This window comes from Pseudopodoces humilis, chromosome 2 (assembly GCF_049639895.1).
Source record: "Pseudopodoces humilis isolate 2021_Gansu_Grassland_sample_001 chromosome 2, ASM4963989v1, whole genome shotgun sequence".
In the NCBI taxonomy this organism is placed as follows: domain Eukaryota; kingdom Metazoa; phylum Chordata; class Aves; order Passeriformes; family Paridae; genus Pseudopodoces; species Pseudopodoces humilis.
The window spans coordinates 82,388,335-82,411,280 of NC_142201.1; the positions used below are offsets into that span (position 1 = coordinate 82,388,335).

A 22,946-nucleotide genomic window follows, 5' to 3' on the forward strand; every position below is an offset into this window, starting at 1 on the left:
TACTATCTCACCTCAGAGTAAGCTTGGCTTACCTTTTCAAGAGAGGTGCTTAGCCTGTCAGTCCCCTTTTTTTTGAGGAAATCAGAACAACCTAAGTATTAAAGCTATTTCCAGGTATTCTCCAGCCACAAAACAAGAAACAGATTTTTTTTTAATTTTCCATTATCAGAAAGACAATTAGTTCTAGGTTTTGACAACAAAGAAGTTTTTAAGCCTCCTGCGTTCACCAATACATCATAGACTCGTAATGCCTGTGGCCATTTTTGCAACAAATGGGAAGTTTTACAAAAGATTTACAAATCTTGAATTCTCAAGATTTGCTAGGAGGAGGTCTTAGCAGTAACATCAAACTGCTTGTACCATGTTGGCCTGTTTGACTGCTAGGAATTAGACACAGACTGTGGTTTACCTTGAAAGGAACTGTGGAGAATCAGACTGCAGCCATGGTTTTCCACAGCTATATCAGCCTCCCAGCAAACCACAACAGGACTAGAAGCCAGCAACCGATTCTGTGCCATCTCCCCAGTTAACAAAGAGGCTGACGAAGTTGCCTCTAAATGTTTCTCCTGGTGATCAAAGAGCTAGTAAACATCCAGATCAAGAATCAGATTGCAGGCTCAGTTGCCAATTTGCAATTAGGAGAAAATGCAGCAAGAGCTTTATGTATGATACAAGTACGTATTTTGGAGTCCCTCTGTGCTCTGTTAAAATGCCAGTAAACTTATACTGCAGTTTTTCAAAGGGGAACAGGCTAAAGCTATAATGAAGCTAGTGCCCATTTCTCCTATAGGAACTTTAAACTCAAGAAAGGGTACATAGTTAAAAGGAAATTTAAAAGAGAATTTTGGACTGAATAACATGGAGTTCCCATTATTTAATATGATGTTTCCACTATGCCAAGGTGAAACGTTTTATGGCAAGAGGGAAAATTTGTCTTCTCCCCTAGGGCAGTAAGTACATGCAGATTGCACTGAACAGAATACAAACCAACTGTCCACCACTATGCAAGCAAACAGAAAATCTGTGCATGGATTAATTGGGTTGTTCCTCTCCATGTCTGGAACATCTGATAATAGGCCAGATCATATGGTATCACTGTAAGGCAGGAAATCTGCTCTGATAAAATCAGTCTCCATCAGCCTTCTTATCACCAAATCCAGAATGGTTTATCCTATGCTTTGTAGGCTACTGTAACAGGTCATTGCATGAGCAAAGAGGTAACAACTCATCCCTGTTTTTGAAAAAAAGAGTATCTAGCAACACATACCTGTATCTAAAACTTGATCTACACCTCCTCAGTTGTCTCAATTCCCTCTTCTGCACCTGCCTTATTCATAGCCTACATTACAAATCACTACAGAATTTGCAAGATGTGACTACTGACACCTTAATACATTATTTGATTGCCTTATACCCCAGTTGACTGCTTCAGCTGAGCTTTTCAGACAGGACAATCTGCGTGGTGCCAGCATACTCTGGGACTCCTCATGATGAATGAAGGAGTATTTAGATCAAGGTCTGTGTTTGCCTCAAAGACAGACATTACTGTCCCACACACCCTAATCTGAACATATGGAAAAAGCACCCTAGAATACAATAGCAAAATAAAGCCTTTAAAAATCCTGATATTACCACACCTTATCTACAAATTAACTTCCAAAACCTCCCTTCTGCAAATGGAATACCAAGTAAGTGGAGAAGTTGAAAGGAAAGAGAATTTTGATGAATTTTATCAACTCTATTTGCTGCCAACATAAGAACAAATCACAAACTAACAAAAAGACAAATGATTTAGGTTCTGGGTCACTTTCTGAACACAGAGAAGACAAACTTTTTGTGGTATCACTTATGCAAGAACAGGAGTAAAATTATATTAGACTAGGCATTATGAGCCAAACTTGTGGATTAGGTTCCTTTTTCTTCTTTGAGAGTAGGAAACAAATACCAAAATTTTACAGGACAAAGCAGTAATTGTTTAAACATTGCACATTGTATGAGCATGCCTCTTTAGTCTGCAAATATCTATATAAGGTATAGGAAGAAAGTCTGTTCAGACATTTGTTTGAGAGCTACACCCAAAATATTTGCAGTGGACAATCAAAATTGCAAGTAAGCTATCTTTTGCATGGCAGCTACACACGATTTTATAAAAACCCTAAAACCCAAAAAAGCCCATCAGTTACTATTTAATTGGTTTAAACAACAGAGTAATATCATTTCAAACTGTTTGAGGGCTATATTAGAAAAAAAAGCAGACCTATGGAATTATGCAACCTTTCCCCATCCCTGTCATCACAATTCCTCATAAGCAACACCTCTTATTCTTACTTTTGGGGTCTCTCTCCAGACAACAAGATTTCTGAGAGTTAGAAGTAGCTGGATACATATAAAAACAAGCCAATTCTGTTTGAAGTAATGCATATTCTTCCATTTTATGCTTGTTCAGAAGTCTGTGTATGATAAGTCTACTATCAATACCCTGCCTTGAAAAGTAACTGCAAAGGATATCTGTTAGAACTAGTCAGTCAAAATAATATTTACAATAGGCTTTCAACAGGCACACACTCCCAGCAGAATCAGACCCCTGAAGCTTTCTCTATTTTTGCAATGCCACACCAATTAATGTATCAAAGGGGTTTGGCACACAGCAGTCCCCATCTACCACACAAGCAACTCCACATCAGAACTTCCCCTGTCATTAACCTCCTTCAGTTTACACCAGGAGCAAACAATCCCAAGCACAGCCCAAAGGAGCACTGCTAGGAGATTCTGCTGGGAAGGGCTGATCGCCACAGCAGGGAACCCTGTCACAAAGGTGACCACAACATCTGCCTTAGACACGCTGGTGCCGGGGACCAACTACTCAAACCACAGAAGAGTCATCCAACCACACTCCACAACTTCAGATCAGACAGAGATATTTCTGCTCACATTACTGTCTCCAGAAAGGGCTCAAAGTTAAGTTAATTCTGAACTATGCATCTGTAAAAGGAGTTAGGGGTTATGTTGAAGCTACTGCCAGGACATTCAGTTGTGTACGTAGCCCACTCATTTGTTCAATGCTGGAGCAGGGCATATCAGAGATTCCTAGACAGGAATGATGATAAAACCAAAATAATAAAGTTAGTAATACACTGATAAACAGCTTCTAGTCTTGATAAACTGTCACCTGACTCTTGTTTTATGCCTTTGCCTTATCCCCAGCAACACTACCATTGAGTGACCTGCTGCAGCTCCTAGTGTAAGGAAAGAAAGAGAGGCATCTTACACTGGGAATAAAAAAAGCATACAGTGTCTTTTGCTTTCTGTGCATCACACCCTCTTGTCATCTGATATTTCTTCTTCACCCCTTTGCCAATGAGAGCATCAATATCCTCTTTTCTTTGAGACAGACCTCAGCAGAGGTGAAGGAAGAAGCAGGTATGCTGTTCCCAAAGCACTGCTGTACCTAAAACTAATCATGCTGATTCAAACCAACATAAAAGGAGCCACAAGATGGGGAAACACCTATTACAGCCCTTAACAAACCAAGAATTAAAGCAGACTGCCTTAAGAAGGCTGCATGGGCCAGTCTAATCAGAGCAGTTTTATTAGATTAGCAGTACTAGGAACTGTTAGCAGGGAAGAGACTCTATCAGGTGATTTGTAAAATTCCACTAGGAAGTGGCTCAAAGAGGATTTTGTCATGTTACCAATTCACCCACACTCCAAGAACAGGGCACAGATTATTAGAACACCCTTCAAACCTGAGAACTTTTTCTGGAGAGGAAAAAACATCACATTGAAAGACTTCCATTATACACACATATAAATAACATGTTGTCTGATGTTTGTACGATGACAGTTGATTCCAGCTCTTAGAGTCTTCCAGCTGTGCAAGGCTACAGAAGCCAAACTAAAATACTGTATCTCCTTGGCTGGAGATATAATTCAAGTAGTGTTTTAATATATATATAAGATATGAAAAGCAAGCTTCATGTGCCACAATTAGGCAGAAAAATCCATTTCATATGTAAGCTTCCAGCTTCTCAGAAGTTGTAATATTTAGAAACCAGAAGAGACTTTTTATTGTAGCAGCAAACGTGCTGATTACAGGCTGCTACAACCTGCATTTTCCACCACACCCTCTTGAACTAGAATTTTAAATGGCAAAAGTAAAGCTACAGGGACAAAAATACTTGCTGACAGTCCTTTCAAACCACTACTGAGAATGGTTTTTTTGAATTTCTGTTCCAAGAAGGGTTTCTTTCTCTAGATGTTGTTTTCAAACTCTCATCTACAATTACTTATCCGGAATGCTTTCAGACCTGGCACCAATATAACATTCCATGACTAAAAACAGTGGCTTTCTACCTTCAGTAACTAAAACGCTTATTTTGTTACAAAAAAGGTCAGTTTACTGCTTTTTGAAGCAGAAGATAAAACTGTGTGGCGAAAATACTTACTTAGGCTGCATTAAGATGGGGGCAGGAACTTGGAACAGCGCCTGTAATGATTTTACCTTCAGCAAAGCAAATGCTTTGAGAGGAAAAGTCTTTTTAACAAGGAGAAGCTACTGGTCTACACTTTATTGCTCTTAAAAGAAGCAAGTGGAATAACTCAGCAAAATGCTGGCCACTTGCTGATCTCAAAGAACCCCAGGGCTGCACAAGCATACTCAAAAAAAGGAATGCTGCTCTTAGGGCAAGAGTCTGGCTGCCTTTTCCTTTGCAGGATATAGGGTATGCCTACACCAAGGACATTTATCAAAAAAAAAAAAAAAAAAAAAAAAATCTTTCTCAGTAGCATAGAAGCATCAGACATGAATCATCGTTGGAAGAGTTTCAAATCATTTAAATTGGAAATACATTACTTCATGAGGAACATCACAACAAGAAGGAATCTTAGAGAAGATTACCAAATCAGTGAGAGAAAATCCTGCCTTCACTGAGGCCTGTAAAAATTTGTCTCTGTTATAGCACTTGGAGTTTTCAGCACCTCAGGCTCCATTTTTCATTATCTGTCCACATATTATTTTGTGTACCTTGTAATTCATAATTTCCTTCACACTGGAAAAAAACCCTAATGCCTACCAAAATCCTCATTCTTGAGCAGGCACTATCTATGTCAGCTGAAGCAACTATTTGACTGCTATTTATACCTGTGTAGATAGACAGCTTTCTCAGAGCATCTGAAAAATACTACTTTCCACGCATGCCTTTCTAGTCATAGCAGTTGCCCTAACAGTAGCTCCAGTAAAACCTTCCAGCACATAAACCACTCCAGAATAACAACACATTGCTCCATCTGTGACACCACAAAGAAATTAAGGAGCAATTTTCTGCTTTATCTGTGGATTGCAAGGACTTTTCTTGGCAGTGGGGCATGGTGTTGGTACTTCTGGACTGCAGCTCAAATGTATTGCAGTTTCACATATTTTAGGCACAACTTCAGCATTCAGACATATTTGCTGACTGCAACCGTATTTTGGTTTGTTGGGGCTGCTTGCACTCCTTTTGAGCCAAGTCCCTCATTTACTATGCATTAGTCTAGTCTGCAGTGGTTTTGACACTTGCAAACTGAATCCTCTTCTGAGGAAACCAAGGCAGATGTGTATCCAGGCAGATGTGTACAGGGTGCTCTTGGTCCCATAGGGAATTGCAAGGGTCTAAAATAATTTTGGCCAGTAATGAATCATTTGTGTGGTAGAGGTATTTAATCCAGAGACTGTGGTAAATCTAGCCCAGAGCAAAAAATCTCCAAACCACATATACTGAGGAATATGGGGGCCTCTGCAACAACTGTTTTAATCTACTCCTGAGCTACACAGTTCAGGAATTGTGTAAGTCTTCCCAGGACAAGGAGGTTGCTAGATCCCTTACCTGACTCTCTCTTCTTCAGTTCTTTTAAGCTCTGCATCCCGTTGCAGCACTTTCATTATTGCCTCTTGTTCCTCCTCTGTTAGGAAGCTTAGGTCAATCATCTTGTTCTGTGTGTAGGGCTGGTAAAGTGTCTGGGAAGATCTTGGATCCTGCTGAGGACAGTCTTGTAGCCTGCTTTAAAGTTCTAGAAGTCTTTTTCAGCAGGCACTGACAAACCTGGACCAGGTTACAGTCAGCCGTTTAAAGAGTCACAAAGGTTGCTTTCTTGCACGTTTCCCTAGATGAGAGACTTCTGGGAAAGTGTTGCATTCCTGCTTGCCATCATTATAATGTCTTCTCAGTTTGTCCTCTCAACTCTGCTTCCTGGATTAACAGTTCATTGACCCAGCATATCCAGCATTTGAGAACAAACAAAACATTCCCTAAAAAAAGAGACAAGGAAGAACAAGTTGCAATATCAGGAATCAGGGAAGTACAATATGTATGCATTTTTAATTAAAAGAAACAAGTTTTTCAGTGTGATTAAATGACTTTATGAAGTTCAAATGGTCACTTCAAGTCAAACCTGTTTTACATGCCTCTTGAACAAGGTGGCCATGAAAATATATTCCTCCCCAATACAACAACTCACACCCTAAAACATAGAAATGAGTGTCATACAATTGGTACATTTGTATTATACAAGTATATTTTAAATCAGCCTTACAGTTAGCAGAACAATTTGAAGGAAAGGGGAGATTACCACCCCACCAAAATAAGAGCACTTATTACAATGATTTAAAGGAAGAAAAAAAAAAAAGGCCAAATCACTGTCCTACAGACCATATGGAATAAATGTGAAATAATTTATACATAATCATATTGAGTATGTGTAATTACAAGTCATGTGGTAACATGAACCTCACTGCTTTATACAAGCCAAACTGCATTTACAAGTAGCAATTTGAAACACTGATTTGTCTCTGTTTCATAGGCCATGATTTCAGAGGACTATCCACTTAGAGATAATTCCAGCTATCAAAGACAAAAACCTCTTCTTCAAAAAAAACCTTAAGGGAATAAAGAGTGGCATGAGGAGGAGTTAGTTGTGTCTGTGGTAGGATATTTTAGTGCCTCAGGATTACAGCGATGTGGATGTCAAAGTCTGAGTAAAAAATAAATAGCTCAAATGTAATGCTCAGAAGCATGCTTAGTGCCAAGGCTGGTGAGAAACAGAAGAGAAGCATATGCTTTCCCTGAACATGTCTCTGTACTAGGCAGCTCCATCACAGCCCTTCAGGGTTGTGGGCATCTTCCTTTGGCCCTCACAGACTGGCACTGTGATGTGGCTGACAGGATGCTGGCCTCATATGCATCTACTGAGCACTACAATCACGCAAGGAGTCACTGCATTTGCTCCCCTGGCCATAAGAGTGCAACCAGGCCATTAAAACAAGATATTGGCACTGGCAGGACTCAAAGGAAAACTTCATTCTCAAAATCATAGCATGTCTTTTAGATTTGGTAGGGAGCTGTAGCCACCTTACTGATTATTGCCCCCAGCAACTCCAATATCCAACCACCTTCTATATGTTTTTGTTTGGCTAACATATTTTCTCTGTGATTTTCATTGTGATTTTGTTGCATGAGGTTGATACAACAGCATCTCAAACAACCTGCCATCTGTAACTTCATTTGTATGTAGAAAATAATGGGTTTATAATTAGGCAAAAGTAAAAAGTGCTTATTATAGAACTACCAACAAAGATAACAATCCTAAATTTTTTGAGTATCTACAATGTTACTCCTTTAGCTTAGGAACAGGTATGCATATTGGTTTCAACTGTCATGTGAAAACTTTCTATGCCATCTGACACAGCAAGCAGCATCCACACTGCTAATCCAAAGCCCTGGACACTAGTTGAAATGGCAAGTACCCAGCCAACAGGCACAGAAGCTCATGTTGCAACTACAAACCCTGGACAGGTGTGAACTGGAATAATCAAAAATTTTGCTTTGTTTCTTGCTCAAGATCAGTCAAGTCTGGAAAAAAGCTGTTGCATAGAATAATATCTTAACATGTCTTTGTTCTTTTTTGTTTAAAGAAGAATGAGGGAAGGCGTGTTACATTGCCTTATTATCTGAATTTTAAAATCTAAAGGAAAGAGTTAGACAGCATTTACAAAACCACCTGCAGACTTCACTGATGTCTCTCAGCACTCAAATAAATGAAATCTGTGGAAATAGAGCTTCAGTCCTCCCTATCTGAACAACAGTTTGCAAGGGCACATCCAAACAGGCTGTGAGAGCTCACAGCAAGCAGCACTGCTACTAAACTTCCCAGATACCATCATTCTGTAGAGCAGTTTCTTCAAGCTAGAGTTGCATCCCCACTTTGTTTTCAATCAGAGGCAAGATACCAAGATCCCACCCACTCTGGCAGGCTCTTCACCCATGATTCTACAGCCCTTCATAAACAAGAAAACCTCTTTCTATGTGTGTGGTGCATGGCTAATCTCATGAGATTGTCTGATACAAGTTACAAGCAAGGTTGGCTTTCTGCAAAAGATTATTAGTGCTGATTCCAAACACAGATGGCAAAAACTGCTAGCTTAGAGAACCTGTTATAAAACTCAATTTAAAAATAAAAAGTGAAAAAAAATAAAATTAGTGTCTTCCCCCTGTTCAATTCACACTCTAGCATCACCCCAGCCTTAATTATTTTGATTTATTTTGACATTTTCTTCCTCTTAAGAACCCCTATACATGCCAGGGAGAACTGAGAGGTTTGAACAGTTTGTTCGGTGCCACTGCAAGCTCAATGGCAAGGGGTTTTTTGTCAGTACAGTTTTCAGACCTTTTAAATAAGACTGAAAGATCCTTATCAAACTGATTAAATCATGAAAATTGATATCACATCGACTGACTTCCAAAGTAGGGTTTTCATGTGCCATATACTAACATTTGTGAGTCATGGCATATTTGCACAATTTTTTTCTTAAACATTAAATTCAGGTAAAACCACACCAAAAAAAAAAATATCTTCCTTTTAATGAAAGATTCTCAGTAATAAACAGAAATCTGAAATTATGTTTCATCCAACTCATGCATGAAAGCTTCTATGTTTTGGCAAAAAAAAGATACAGAAAGGCATCTCAAAGTATAATTTGCCCACACACACTCTTAAGCTGCTCTTGGTTTCCAAGTGGTTTAGGCTAGGCACTCATCCAAAAATTTTATCTTGTAAAATTTCTCAGAACCTCTCAGGCATCTGTATACCTCAACTGCTTTAAGTCAGAATTTCCATTTTTCTAAAACAGGAACCACAAAAGAAAGACAACTTTGTCTACAAACTCATTAACCCTACAGAGGTCTCTGCTTACCCTCTTACACTTACACTGCTTTTCCCCAAACACAAAAGGGGAATGTTAATTTGAATACTCTATTCCAAACATTATGGGCTATTAGATTAAGAGGTACTACAATAATAGTTTATGTTTCCAAGTTTGTGCTCAGTGTATACCTATGGGATGCAATGAGGGAGGCAAGGAGAATGCTGGAGTACTTTGCCATGGCTGGCACTGAGTTTACTGACAGAATCAGAAAACAAACAGCAAAACCCTAGAGTCAGCTGTTCCATTCAAGATCCAAACAAGACCTCTGTTTGCATGCAGAAAACTTATAACGTCCTAAACTTATATTGCAAAACTACTTTTCAAGTGCTCCTTGTAAAGTAGACCCTAAGCTGCTAAAGCTTTGATCCAGAGAATGTGTTGTGCAGCCAATGCCTTCTAACAAGAGGAAGAAGGTGACAGCCAACCCTACAGTTCTGGCTGGTTCACACCACTCTTTATGCCAGCTCCTTCAGCTGAACAACAACCCTACAGGCCTGGCTGATCAGCGACTGCTATCTGCACACATCTTCATCCCAGAAAGCATTCATTTACAAGTAACCTACTGGCTCATAAAAATAAGAGGGTTTGGATTTATGCACTTGAAAGCTACACAATTTTCTAACTATATTTCTCCACTCTAGAACATACCAGCACTAGTAACTAGGATGAGTTGGAAGTCCACACATAAGGCAACAGGAAGCTGAGGAAGACAGATAAATGCAATTGTGCACTACAACAATTTGCATGCACAGAGGAACTCATTCTCAAAAGTAACCAAGTTTGGCCTACACCCATGCTCAGGAAATAATAAACCTTTATTTTGAAGCAGAGAAGCCAATAAGAATACTAAGAACAATAAAAGCCTTGGAGAACTGGCCCCTACGGCCCTGGGAAGTTACATTGGGCAGTTACGGCACCTCTGACTGCGAGCCCCACAAGCTACATCTTTGCAACAACAAACAAATCAGTCTCCTCAATAAATTTAATTCTCCAGTGATATTTAAGCAGTACCGTCACAGGTAACTCAGCACCAACCTAGGCTTAGAGATAATTTTTCTGTAAATACACGAGGCAAATCCCAAGAAGGCAGAACAGCTAATTAAGCTAAACGCCAGTATTGGTGCAAGTGCAAATGGTCATGAACATATTTGCTCAGAAGATCAGAGGATTATGGACTTTAGTTTGAGCAGTGGAGAAAAGAAAGCTATTAACTTTAAAGAGGGACTTAAGTCACAATTCACAGGAGTTTTAAAAGCTGTTGCCTGCAATGATCAGGACAAGAATTTAAAACAAGCACAAGAAGGCTTGTTGTCATTTTTATTCCTGAAGGGGCAGAAAGGAAAAGATCACCCAGTAAGATATACATATCTGCAGCCAATCCAGCTGCTCCTACAAGAGGTGCTATCAGAATATTTTCAAAATTATAATAGCAGAGTATACACAGCATATCATATTTCCAACAGTCCCAGAGATTAATTTAGAGAAGAGTGTTTGCTAACATGTATGTTTAGCCAGTGGGAGGTAGGGAAGTTCTTATCTAGCTTGTTGTGAAGAGTGCTGGTAGAACAAGGACTTTTGCAGAAGTGAGGGATAACTATTTTTAAGAGCCATTTCAGTGTTGCCTTATTAAATATAGCAATGCTTCATTTTATTGCAATAATAAACCTATTTGTGCAGTATTCCTTACAACATGGTTAAGGGAAAGAACAGGACCAGATAACTGTTCCAAACGGCCAAAAATGGGAAGATACTAAAAGTTACACACAAGCTTTGCTCAACAGTATCAAAATAATCCTTGATGATTTTAACCTGTAAAATAGTTGCAGTCTCAAGACACTTTCACTAGCAGCCTCATATAGTGATGTTCAACCAGCTGAAAGAGGAAGAAGTTCAGCTGGAGTAAGGGAAGCACTTCAGAAAATTCTCATTTTCTCACAGAACATCTGACTTGCTGGTCCGCATGACTCTGCCTGTGGTTTAATTTTATTCTTATTTGGTAAGACATTAAGACCTTCATCACTTTGAAGACTAAAAAGGCAATTTACTCTGAAGAAGAGTTAATAACAAAGAGGATAAAAGTTAACAACTTAATATTGGACTAGAAAAAAATAATTTGCTTTGGTCATGGCCTAATCCCTCTAATCACACATGGCAGCTTGCCACTTCTTTCACAGGGCTTGGATATTGGCAGCACTGCCTAAGAATGTCAATCTCTATACCTGTTATGGTGCAAAATCATTAGACCAGAGGTATTAAGAGGATGTGGTCTCTGGAGAAAGAGGCTCATAAATTCAAGAGAAGCCTCAGGAAAACGCACCTAAACATTCCTTCTCCCTTTGACCACTGTCAGACTAACTGTAGATGTCATGCCATTTATTTCACACTGCAGTAAGTATAAATCTACTAAAAAAATATAATTTGAAGAATCTTCAAAATTGCAGAAATTCCACCAATTTATTGATACTAACATCAGCATATTTTCATATCTAGTTATATTTCCTTGCACATTGTACCATTTGTACTTGGCTGTGGTTTAATCCCAGTAAGGCACATTCCTTGAATTAGTAACAGTTCATTTGAAAGAACTTCATTCTTCTAGCTAATTCTTTTCATCAAGAATTACAAAACAAAGAATATCTTCTCAGCATAATGGACTTGAAATATAATAATGAAGGTGACTCAGTCCTGTAGATCTCTGAAGGCAGAGCACTGTCAGTTGTATAACAATTATTCTCATCTCCATTTAGACAGCAGAAGTGTGATGCTCACAGGACTCAAGCTCCCATGGCCACTTTCTCATTCTTCATGTCAACATTGGCATTAAACTCAGACAGGGTCCAGTCTGAAGGACTGTTTCTATATCTTATTTGAAAATAGATTTAAGCAAAATACTAAACCTTTAGAGAGATCAGAAGCAAACCAATTATGTGTTGGGAAGCATGTCATGATCCTACATATCTGATACATTTCTGTATTTAATGGCTAGCAATTTCTGAATGTTTTCCCAACATAAATACAAGACAGTTCCAAATTCTAGCAAGGAAGCTACACAAGAAACAGCTAAAACATTGTCCCACCTCTCCCTTCCAAAAAAGATCCAAGCAACAAGTAACCCTGAAACTCGTAATGCAACTGATTAATTTCTTAAGAATATTTTGTTAAGAAGCCATGACCTTCCTTTCATTTTACAGGAAAGAAGTGCTTACCCTCTTCTTCTGGAGACTTGCCATCTTAAACATACAGATTCAGTATGGAAAGTAACACTGAGAACAGGACAACAGACCTCCATTCCATTCCCACAAACTCTTATTACAGAATGGAAAACACACCTGCTATTTCTCCTGCTTATACTGTCTCATAAAGGACATTCATCTATAACCAGGAGATGCCAAAGCCCTTTCCTTTTCCTCCATTGCCCCATTCTTAAAAAAAAAAAATATATATATATGAAAATATGTGTTCTAGTTTGGGATTTAGCACTACCTGGATTAGGCTAATGAACACTGCACTGACACAAGTAAAATAAAAACATCTATTATGTACTAGGAATTCCTTAACAAAAAAAGAGTTATCAAAAAGGCTAAAGTAGAGGCCTTGACAAGATTAGATACTGGAGATGTTAGGGGAGCTATCTGACCTCTAGCCTCCTTCCTTGCTTTCCAGCAAACATTAGCTACATTTTAGCTAGGATTCTGTTTTATTGTAGGAATTGTACTATTGGAGAATGGAAGTGTGCAAAACAGTGTGACTAATTAACAAGTATTTCCTATCAGTGGCTACTGGGAAGTGACACACTTCCTGCGCTTTGTCAAGATATTGTGTCTTGTGTGAAAACAAGAGAACTACCTACCTAATAGATTACATAATCTCAAGGATACTAAGAAAGTTTGCGTCAATTAATCAAGTCCTTGCTACTATAACTAAAGCACAGGCCTTCTTGAAAACAGGGCCTCACACAATTGCCAGCACAAATCAGGCGCTAGAGGAAAGAAAATATCCTGTAGGAGTCCTGCAGTCACAGAAACAAAAAAGTAAGCCAAAGAACGAGTTGCAAAAAAAAGCACTATGGCAAAGTTTCCATGTAAGTTAAAATCGAAATTGTTTAAAAAGTTAGTATTCAAAAGGGTTAAAAAAAGTTAGCATGCAGTTTGCACATAGCCCAGTCACAATCAGGTCTTGTCTCAGTCATAAAATTTTACTTTAACTTTGCAATGAAGTTTTTATTTCAGGGTTATTGGGTTTTTGTTTACTTATTTTGTTGTTGTTATCTCCTTTTTTAATAGATACATTTTAAAAAGCTCACAATAGCTCCATATTGAAAGGAAAATAATTGTCCTCCCAAGCATAATGTTTTAACAGATAGCTATATATCATGAAAATTTTGTCTGCTATTGGGGTCCTTCTGGCTAAGATGAAACCAGCCAGCAGCAATGTTAGTCCTCCTTAATACTGATATTAAATTGCAAGAATAGCAGGAAGTCTAGCAGTCATGAAAACTTCACTCATGAGATTGTTTGCACTGCTGGGCTGGGCTGTATCACGCAAAATTGTCTTCTCCCTGACTGGTACCAGTTTCCCTGAACACTTATGGCCAAATGCAAGCAGAGAACTCTGACACTGAAAAACGAGGTGTGCTGTGGTGGAAGGCAGATAAAAGGCCATGACAAGAGCTGAACCAAACTGCTACTCATGGGAAGCATGAAGCAGGGAACTGTTTCTGGAGCAGCCTTCAGTTGCACTGGATGAGGTGAAGTGTCAATGAACACTTTTTAACCCTTCTGAAAAAGATTTGCTCTACAAATTCTGCTGAATAGCACAGGACTAGAAAAGAAGGAGCAAAAGACTGTGACAGGAAATGTTTCTCATGCACAGGCAGCTAAATCTGGAGTTTAGAGTTTGTGAGGCTGGGCTTTGGAGTATCAGGCCTGTCCCTGAATAGGTATTTAGCCTTGCAGGAGTGGCTCATTCTTTAAGAACATAGTTATGCAAGGTGTTAGCTCACTTGCCCAATAGCTATAGCTACATACCCAGGAAGCAGCCAAATCCAGAGCCCCCATGACCACTTAACCCAAACTTCAAATGCGCATCCCTTTGTTCACCAAAATACATTATAATCTTTGAAGGGTTTGCTTGGTTGTCTCTTGACCCCTCCTAGGCCTGAACTACCAAGGATTAAACCTCACAGGCAGAAACAAGAAGCCAGGTACACTTTCAGTCAGGCCACTGTAAAAAAAACTCTCTTAACTTCCCTCCTCATCCAGATAGACCTGCACTCCCAGCTATAGACAAGTCCAGTTCTAACAGAGCAGAGGGAACAGGAGAGTAACCTTAGGGTACTCATTTTTAATCGAAGTCTCTTAAGCTCCAGAGAAGTAATGTAATCATTATTAAGCAAGGTAAAATTAATGACATTTACACTAACATAAGTTATCCCAGGATTAAAAACCAAGTTATGTGGGCAGGACCAGAATAGAAGGTTAATGGCCTGCTACTTCTGCTTGTTTGACAGATTTCTGCCTAGGACTTGGATAAATACCTTTTGCTTATAGCTCTTCAAGTGCAATTACAGAGGGTTTTTGGACCTCACCCTTAATTTTTCACAACAGATAGTCTATTTTTAAATGCTATTTTTAAATCACATTAGCCATTTAAATTCATTAGAGAAGAAAAGCATGGTGGCAGATTTTAACATCAACAAGATAATGGTGTAGAAACCATTTCTAACCCAGGGGTTCTCAAATACACTGATCTAGTTCTGGAGCTCTAGCTACACGCTGAGATCCCATAGTCTGACTGTAGTCCAAACAGCCTGTACAGAGCTAAATCTCTCTCAGTTTATCAGTCAGCCAGAATCAGACCCTGGGCAGGAAACTTCATACAGAATTTACCAATATTGTTTGATGCTTTTGTAGAACAAAAACATTTTGCAGTGAATCCAGGATATTGTTCCGCTAATTACTCCACAGGTAAATGTCCCCTTTCTTCTTACCTTTCTTTTTATTTATACTCAGACACATTTAGAGAGAGATGAAATGCAAAATTTCCCTGACAGGGACAGAGGAATAGAAAAAGTATTTTTAGAAGATTTATACTGCAGAGAAAAAGGAACACACCAAGATGTAAGAGAAAAAAATATGGGATCACAGCATGGTTTGGGCTGGAAGAGACCTTAAATACCATTTAGATCCAGCCCCCCTGTCATGGACAGTGACACCTTCCACTAGCCCAATTTATTCAGAGCTACATCCGGCCAGGCCTAGAACACTTTCAGGAATGGGGAGACCCCAGCCTCTCTGGGCAACAAATTTTTAAGTTGCTCATTAATTTAATGTGTAGGCATGGGAAACTGAGTGGATTTCAAGTAAAAAATAGTCTGGCATTATCATGCATAAAAGGAGCTACAAAATAAAGAAGGGGAAGAAGTATTCTTTTCCTCCTCTTCATATGTACATTACATCTCTTCCCTTTGCCCCTCTTGATGCAATAAGCAGAGTCAAATTACATATAGCAAGGAAACCTTATAACATGAAGTAAGAATCTAGTATAGCCAGTTGCTGCACACTGATGAATTGGAATGACTCCCTACCACATGAATGAATCATGAATAAGTCTGCAGAAATCAGCTCTCACTCTCAAGTTATGCCCAAATAAGTTAAAAAACTGGAGACTGCTGGTACAGAAAATGCAATATCACTGGTTTGACAGTGATGCTGCAAATAACACTTTGGTATAAGTGCTTTGGAATTAGAAGATCAAACAATGGAGCCTCCTTAAATTGACTTCTGATCAACCTAAATAAACTGCCTTTAAATGCAACAGGTGATGGACTTCAAGCACCAGAATGGTATCTACTGCTTAGCAGTCATCCATTAGTCAGCCATCCCAAGTGAAAAGCACTTTCTCTGTAGAGAAAAAAATTCTTTACTACAGTTTAAAGAGTTTTACTCTTTAAAGAGTTTGATTCTATTCAAACTTTACTCCTGAATAAAGAGTGGCTTCCAAAGGATAGGAGCATCACTTTTAATTAAAGAAAAAGAAAATGAAACACTTTTTCCTGCTGAGAGACTACAAATTACCTTTATATTTCCTCGGAAATAATGTTTTGTTATTAGATTATTGATTTAAGTTGGTTTCATCCCTTTTTGTCATGAGCACAGGAAACAATACAGAATAGAAAAGTAGTAATTTCTTTAACTTCAGCCAACAGTCTTCCTGGTTAAGCCTTTTTTCCAGATGCAACTATCAAAGATCTTCTCCACATACTAAACTGAAGCAGTATTTTCACTTGGGAACCTGGCAAGCATCTCCTGCAGAATAACAGGAGTTTACTCCAGGGAATACCTGCACATGGTCTCTATCCAGCAGAAACAGAGCACTCCTGGAGTGCTATCCAGTGTTCTAAAGCACTGGCTCCTAAGGGAAATTACAAATTCACTTTTCTGTCATTTTTGGGGGCAAAGGAATGTTCACTCTGGCCTTTGTCAGAATTGGAGAACAAGAACATGAAAACCTATTTCACAGAATTTTAGAAGTCTGACAGTGAAACTGATAATACATTATTTTGGGATGCAAGAAATGCTGGAATTAGATTCATTTATCAAGAGACAGGTCCAATGAAAGCTTCAAGAAATTAAAAAATGTGCCTTACAACCAAAGCAGAGAAGGGCTGCACACATAAGGTAGAAGCAGACTAAGATGCTATTTCCTTGCCTTAGACCTAGACATAAACACACTTAGGTATGGTAATTGGTAGCAGTATATAAGCATTTTGCAACACAGCAACAGTATTAGTAGTATTTTATAACTTAGTATACATGAATAACACACAATTGCAAATGAACAGAGACTTGCAATATACTTGCCCAAATAGGGCACAGGAAAGCACATGCAAGTAGCAAAATCTGCAAGATAAGAACAGAGAATGTAGAATGGTCAGGAAATATGTCAGATAAAACTAAAATAAGATTGCAGAACAAAGGGGAGATACGTCTGATGGCACCAGAATAACTGCAAAACAAATAAGAAAGATGCCTAGCAACACTATGGTAAGCTTATTCCCTCAAATATGAACTCCATCATCTGAGATCACCCCCTTTTCTTCCAGGGAGGAAGCAAGGTGAACAATACATTAACAATTAGAAAAGAAGGATGATAATTAATGAAAATCACAGAAATTCTCACTTCGATTCCAGCTTCTCTTGCCAAGGAGCTCTCAGGCACTTTACTGTGACTCCTGCAACTGAAACAAGCCATCAAGTATAGTCACCAGTGCTAAATATAGGGCACCAGCTCCAGGGTATTGTATAGTCCAGGTTTACTATTACTACATAATATATATGATTGTTAAGAACTCTTTGGGAAAGAGATAATAGCAACTAATGGTAACTAAGAACTAATGACTGGAAAGCTGTATTGTTGCTGTACACGAGTTTAATAAAGTGCTTTGTTTTATTAGTCTTTTAAACAATCCATCACCGAGATCTTTAGTCTGTGTGTAAACACACAAATGTTTTGGTGCAACACTTTGATCAGTTCTTTTAGCTAGTAAAATCAAGTTTCTTCTCACAACATCCTGTTAAGCTTATGTTGTGAATGAGTGTGGGGAAACGCATCACCACAAAAAGTTCTAAGTCCCTTCCCCTTGCACTTCGTCAAAAAGTTAAAAAATACTTGTCACTTAGCAATCCGTCCCCAGATTTAAGTGACCTTCATCCTAGCAATCTTCTAAGCAGATTCTTCTACTCATACAGGAAAGACATAACTGGCTGCGTTAGACTTTAGGGCCAGGTCCAATCCTGTAAGTCATTTCAGAGACAGCGTGGATGGTGCGACTAATTCACTGTTTTGAGATTAAAAGTGTTTACTATTTACGCAAAGGTTATTAACATCTCTCAGCTGAGATCTAAGCACCTTATTTAAATAAGGTGAGTCCTCGCATTCCAGCAGACTGCAGGAGCTCTGCGCAGGGAAGTTCTGACAGCTACCCGGCTCTCACCCCGGACAGAAGCAGCAGCAGCGGGGATGTCCCGGCGCTCGGCTCCCCGGGACTCTCGAGAGCGCTTCAGAGGAAAGGCGCTGACAGGCGCCACTTCCCTGCGGCCTCAACAGCTAGGGCCGGGCTCACACCTGTGAGCGCCGCGCCGTCCTCAGGCGAACGGGCTCTGCCAGCCACCGGCGGCCAAACCCTGCGGAGCAGCCCGGGGGATGAAGGCTGGCAGCCGGGCCCCTCAGCGGCCAGGGGGCTCGCTCTCACGCTGCCCCAGCACGGCGGGCGCGGGAGGCTCCTACGCCCCTTTTTGACTCCGAGTCACTGCATTAACAAGACACCCCCCTCTCCTCCCCAGAGCCCTTTCTAGCCTCACCTCTTCCGTCCCCTCCGCGGCACCCCCTTCCTTCCCTCCGGCCAGGGACAATGCCGGCTCCCCGGTCCCGGCCGGCTGCCGCTGTCCCGCGCCGCCGTCCCGCTTGTCTGAGGGCAGGGAGGCGGCGGCGCGGGGCGAGGCCGAGCCCGTCCCGCCGCTCGGGGCCAATGCCGGCGCCCGTCCCTCCGAGCAGGGCGGCTCCGCCGGCCCGCTCCCGCCCTCCCCTCTCCTCCGCTCCCGCCCTCCCCTCTCCTCCGCTCCCGCCCTCCCCTCTCCTCCGCTCCCGCTCCCGCTCCTGTCACCTGCGGCAGCCCCGGGCGGGCCGGGGGAGCTCCGGGTCGGCTGTCAGCGGGCGCTGCTCTGAGACAGCAGCTCCGCAGCGGACAGGGGCTGCTCCACACGAAGCCCATGTGTTGGCTTGACTTGACGACCTGCCTTGAGGGACAATGATCGGTATTTCACTTTACCTGGTGATAGGCAACCCGAAAAGTGTGAACATGCATCCCTGTTTGAGTAAAGATACGGGCCGCGATAATAGAGGTTGCAGTCATCTATTTGTTCAGGAAGCTGCTGTAAGTGCTTTTTCTGTTTAATTAGTGGCACAAAATACACGTGCCGCCATTTCACGGGGTGTTTCAGCAGGACCTTCCCCTCCGCGGCCAGACACCACGGCGGTTTCAGAAGCTCCTGCCAGCAGGGTGAAAGCACCGACCCTGGCTACGGGGAGAGCTGGTGTGCTGCTATTTTCCCCTTATGCACGTTCTTCTTGCAGTGAGATTTAGTTAGATCTAGCTTGATCTAACTGATTTAATTCTGGTTTGCGGCACCTGGAGGATTTCAGCGTCTGGCGTGCCCAGGAGTGGGGCCGCTGTGCCCTAAGGGCGGCCCTGTTGTCACCTGCCCACGTCTGCCGCCCGCAGAGCTGGCTCGGCTCTCGCTTGTAGCACCTCTGCTTTAAATTACATCCCCACTGTGTTGTTCCCAGCCTGAGTCCATTCGCTTCCCAAATCCCATACCATCAGCCCCGGCTTCCCGCTAACAACAAATTCTTATGTTTCACTTCCTTTTCAAACTTGGATACGGTGAAACAATTTTTAGAGAAAATTTAATGTTCATAGCATTGGTGGAAAGTTTGGTCAATTACATGTCTTCTCAGTTTCATGCATTTGATACTCGGCTCCTCCTTTTTGGTGACAAAATAAGAGACTAGACTAGAGCATGCTTTTCAAGTACTATATGGTAAAATTCAGGCTTAATAAGCCTTTAATAAGGCTTACATTCAGCTCACAAGGATCAGAGTGAATTGAAGACCTTGTGAAAGATTAAAAGTTGCTTCCTCCCCTCAATAATTTTCATTCAAACGCCTCTCATCTAAATATCCTGTTTATTCAGCCCAACGCAGCATACTAAGCTGCAACTATTCAAACCCACACTAAAGTGCTGTTCAGTGCAGATTAAGAAACATCACTTATTTAGATGTGATGCGAAGCCCTTTTGACACTGCGTAGAGGAGCATATTTTTCTCATGTGTAAAATACCACTTTCCCCCCTCTCACAGCAGTCCCGAAGGAAAAGGAATCTATGACTAAAACAGTTCAGCCGGCATCAGACACGCATCAGCCGGCAGCTGTGAGTGCGCTTGACCCCTGCTGGATGGACTTGGAACTGATGGGTCAGGTGCCCGAAACAATTCCCCTTCTAATCGAGGACTTTGGACGCAAGTTTAGGAAAAAGCAGCTTCTTGATGCTCAGTGGCAGCGGTCTCCAGCACTGTGAGAAGTGACTGCTGAGAAATTATATATGTGGTGTGTGCTGTGTCTGTTAAAATACGTAGGTGAACTCTCCTGCTCAAATTTAATTTAGTGATGTGTTCTTGAAATGGATTCAGATGAAATCTGTGGGATTATGTGTGTAAGGATTGTCTCAGCTCAGACCAGTTGCCAGTTGATATCTTCATAATGAAGAAACTGAAAATATCTTAACGACCTTCAGAGCATGGAATACCTTAAGGACCCTCAGACTCATTCCTCAGTAAATGCAGATGGGAAAAGTCTTCACCCAGTATCCATCCTGTTCCCACAACAACTCTGCAGTGGTGCAGTAGATTTGAAGAATCTATGCATTTCATGTAAGCACAGAACGTATGTTTTTCAAGTGATTTGAGCTTGAACACTCTCAAGGTGGCAGCAAGAGAACAAAAATTAGTCATAAAAGGGTATACTCTACCCACCCTCCTCTTTGTGTTTCCCAGACACAGTAACAGAGCTGTTAAGTCCTCAGCACAATCAAAATATAATCAGCATGGTTTTGATTGTGGTGCAACAGAGAGCATTATGGCATCTTCAGGAAAAAGACCCAAACCAACCAAGCCTGCAGACAGTAGTATAGTAGTATTGTATAGTAGTGTTGCTATCAGAGTCAGAAAGTGGTTCACCTTTCTTCCTTCGCCCCCTCACTCAGCATGTCTATCTCTCTAGTGATTTCCCAAAGTAAAAAGGAAGTCATCCCATCTTCTTCCAATAATGAAAAAATTAGTGAGTGCTTTGGTGCGGTTACAAAATGACAGGTATTTGTCAAAGTGACAGTAACTTCCAGTGAAGCAAATCGAGCTGATAATGCTTTCCTTCCTCCAGTTTCCTCCTGTCACTCAACTGCCTTTGACACTGAGCCGCTCTCTGATGAACTAACACAAATCACAGCTAACTCTGATGTTGTTCATTTAATGGCTGTAGTGATATTTCCCAGGTGTCTTTGACCACATCATCCCTCGCTTTTCATCCTTCAGCTGGTTCCTGGGCATCAAGGTAACTTTTTCGTTTCTTTTAAAATCTTCCATGCTGTTAGGTTATGCTGTAAAAAGTTCTCCACATGCACAAAGGAAGGCAGAGAAATAATAGTGAGTGGAGGAGTGAAATACCCTGCCTGGCTACCCCCAAGTCCACCACAGGAGCTCTCAGCCCTTCAAACGTTCATCTCTTCACACATGAAGCAGTGTAGAGTCTTTAAAAAGTAAGCCTTCAAAAATATTTTAGAATTATTTAGAATTTATTTTAAAACATTTCAAAAAATGCATACCAGAAGTGCAAACTGTAAAAGGAAACAGTGTGTAGAATTTATATTACTCTATAATATGGTACTCTCTATGATAAGAAAAAGACTGTCTTCATAGTAATGATCATGAAAGGAACGGCCTCAAAGATCAAATGTGCATGACTAGGGCCTGATCATTTTCCTTCTCTTTTGCTCCCAAGCAAAGCAAATTTAAGTGCTGCTGACAGTGACCAAGGCATCTTTAAATTGACTTTCTTATGCAGCATGGCCAGAGATCTCTGCCTGTAGAACTTAAAAAAATTTTGTGCTTACTTTCATGAATATGTCTTAATTACAAAGACTGTTCTACTATGTCAAATGGGACTTGTCAAAGGAAAACAGAAATTCCCACAGGGATGGCCAAAAATTATGAACAAAGTAAGTAAATGTGAATGTTCATTATGGAGAAAAGGCGGTTATAGGGAGAGCTCATTGCAGCCTTCCAGTCCTTAGAGGGAGCTTATAAAAAAGAGGGAGAGTGACACAGGCAGATAGTTATGGGACAAGGATGAATGGTTTTAAACTAAAAGAGGAGAACTCAGGGAGACTGTGGATGCCTCTTCCATAAGTTTTCAAGGCCAGGATGGATGGGGCCCTGAGCAAATCAAACTAGTGATGACATCTCTGCTCATGGCAGGGGGTTAAAACCAATGATCTTTAAGGTCCCTTCCAACGAGCTTTTCTATGATTCTGTGTTGCCCAAGATTGCAGACGGCACCACTTTAGTGACTGATAATTTATTTCTGTGGTTGAGTATGGCTCCCAGGATTATGTGGCTCAGGCATTGATATCCTATGAAGGAAGGAAATGACCAGAGTCTATCCAAAATTTATTGCAGTGTGCTGACCAGAAGGAGAGAAGCAAAAGTAGTTCAGGCTCAGACTCCAGCCTTCCTTTCCGCTTTCTTGAGTCCTGTCCCTGCCGCTGGGCATGGCCTTTCGCACTGATGGAGCAAAGGGGTCACAGGGTACAGAGTACGGCTGTTGTTACTGCAGTGCAGGAGCCACCCAAGGCTCCATCGCCGTGCCTTGGACTGAGGAAGCTGGCTCCTGAGAAAGCAGCTCTGCGATGATGGCTGGTCAGGCTCACATTCGGTGTCGGACTGTCCCAGTACGGGACACACTGTTTTTCTTGAAGAGAGTTACAACTTAAGGAGTTCAGCCTGGCAGCGCATTTCGGCGAAACCCAGGCCATCCCACGAGCCTTTTCCCCCCGTACTTCTCGTTTCCCGGGGCAGAGGGCGCCGGCGGCCCCCGCCG

The 22,946-nt window shown here is 41.0% G+C and overlaps 1 protein-coding gene across 8 annotated transcripts in view; it reads right to left on the minus strand.

The window, feature by feature from the left end:
• Positions 1-18,690, minus strand: part of SYTL2 (synaptotagmin like 2) — a 51,932-nt gene extending 33,242 nt beyond the window's left edge. For 7 of the 8 annotated variants that reach the window (XM_088052299.1, XM_088052300.1, XM_088052297.1 and 4 more), the window contains exons 1-2: positions 18,598-18,690; positions 5,862-6,283 (exon numbers count right to left, since the gene is read on the minus strand). In XM_088052299.1, the coding sequence (XP_087908425.1) occupies positions 5,862-5,962 (101 nt within the window). In that variant the 5' untranslated portion in view covers positions 5,963-6,283; positions 18,598-18,690. Of the gene's footprint in view, positions 1-5,861; positions 6,284-18,106; positions 18,144-18,597 lie in introns of those variants that run through there. The other variant, XM_088052296.1, reaches the window with a different exon arrangement.
• Positions 18,691-22,946: the final 4,256 nt, after the last annotated feature.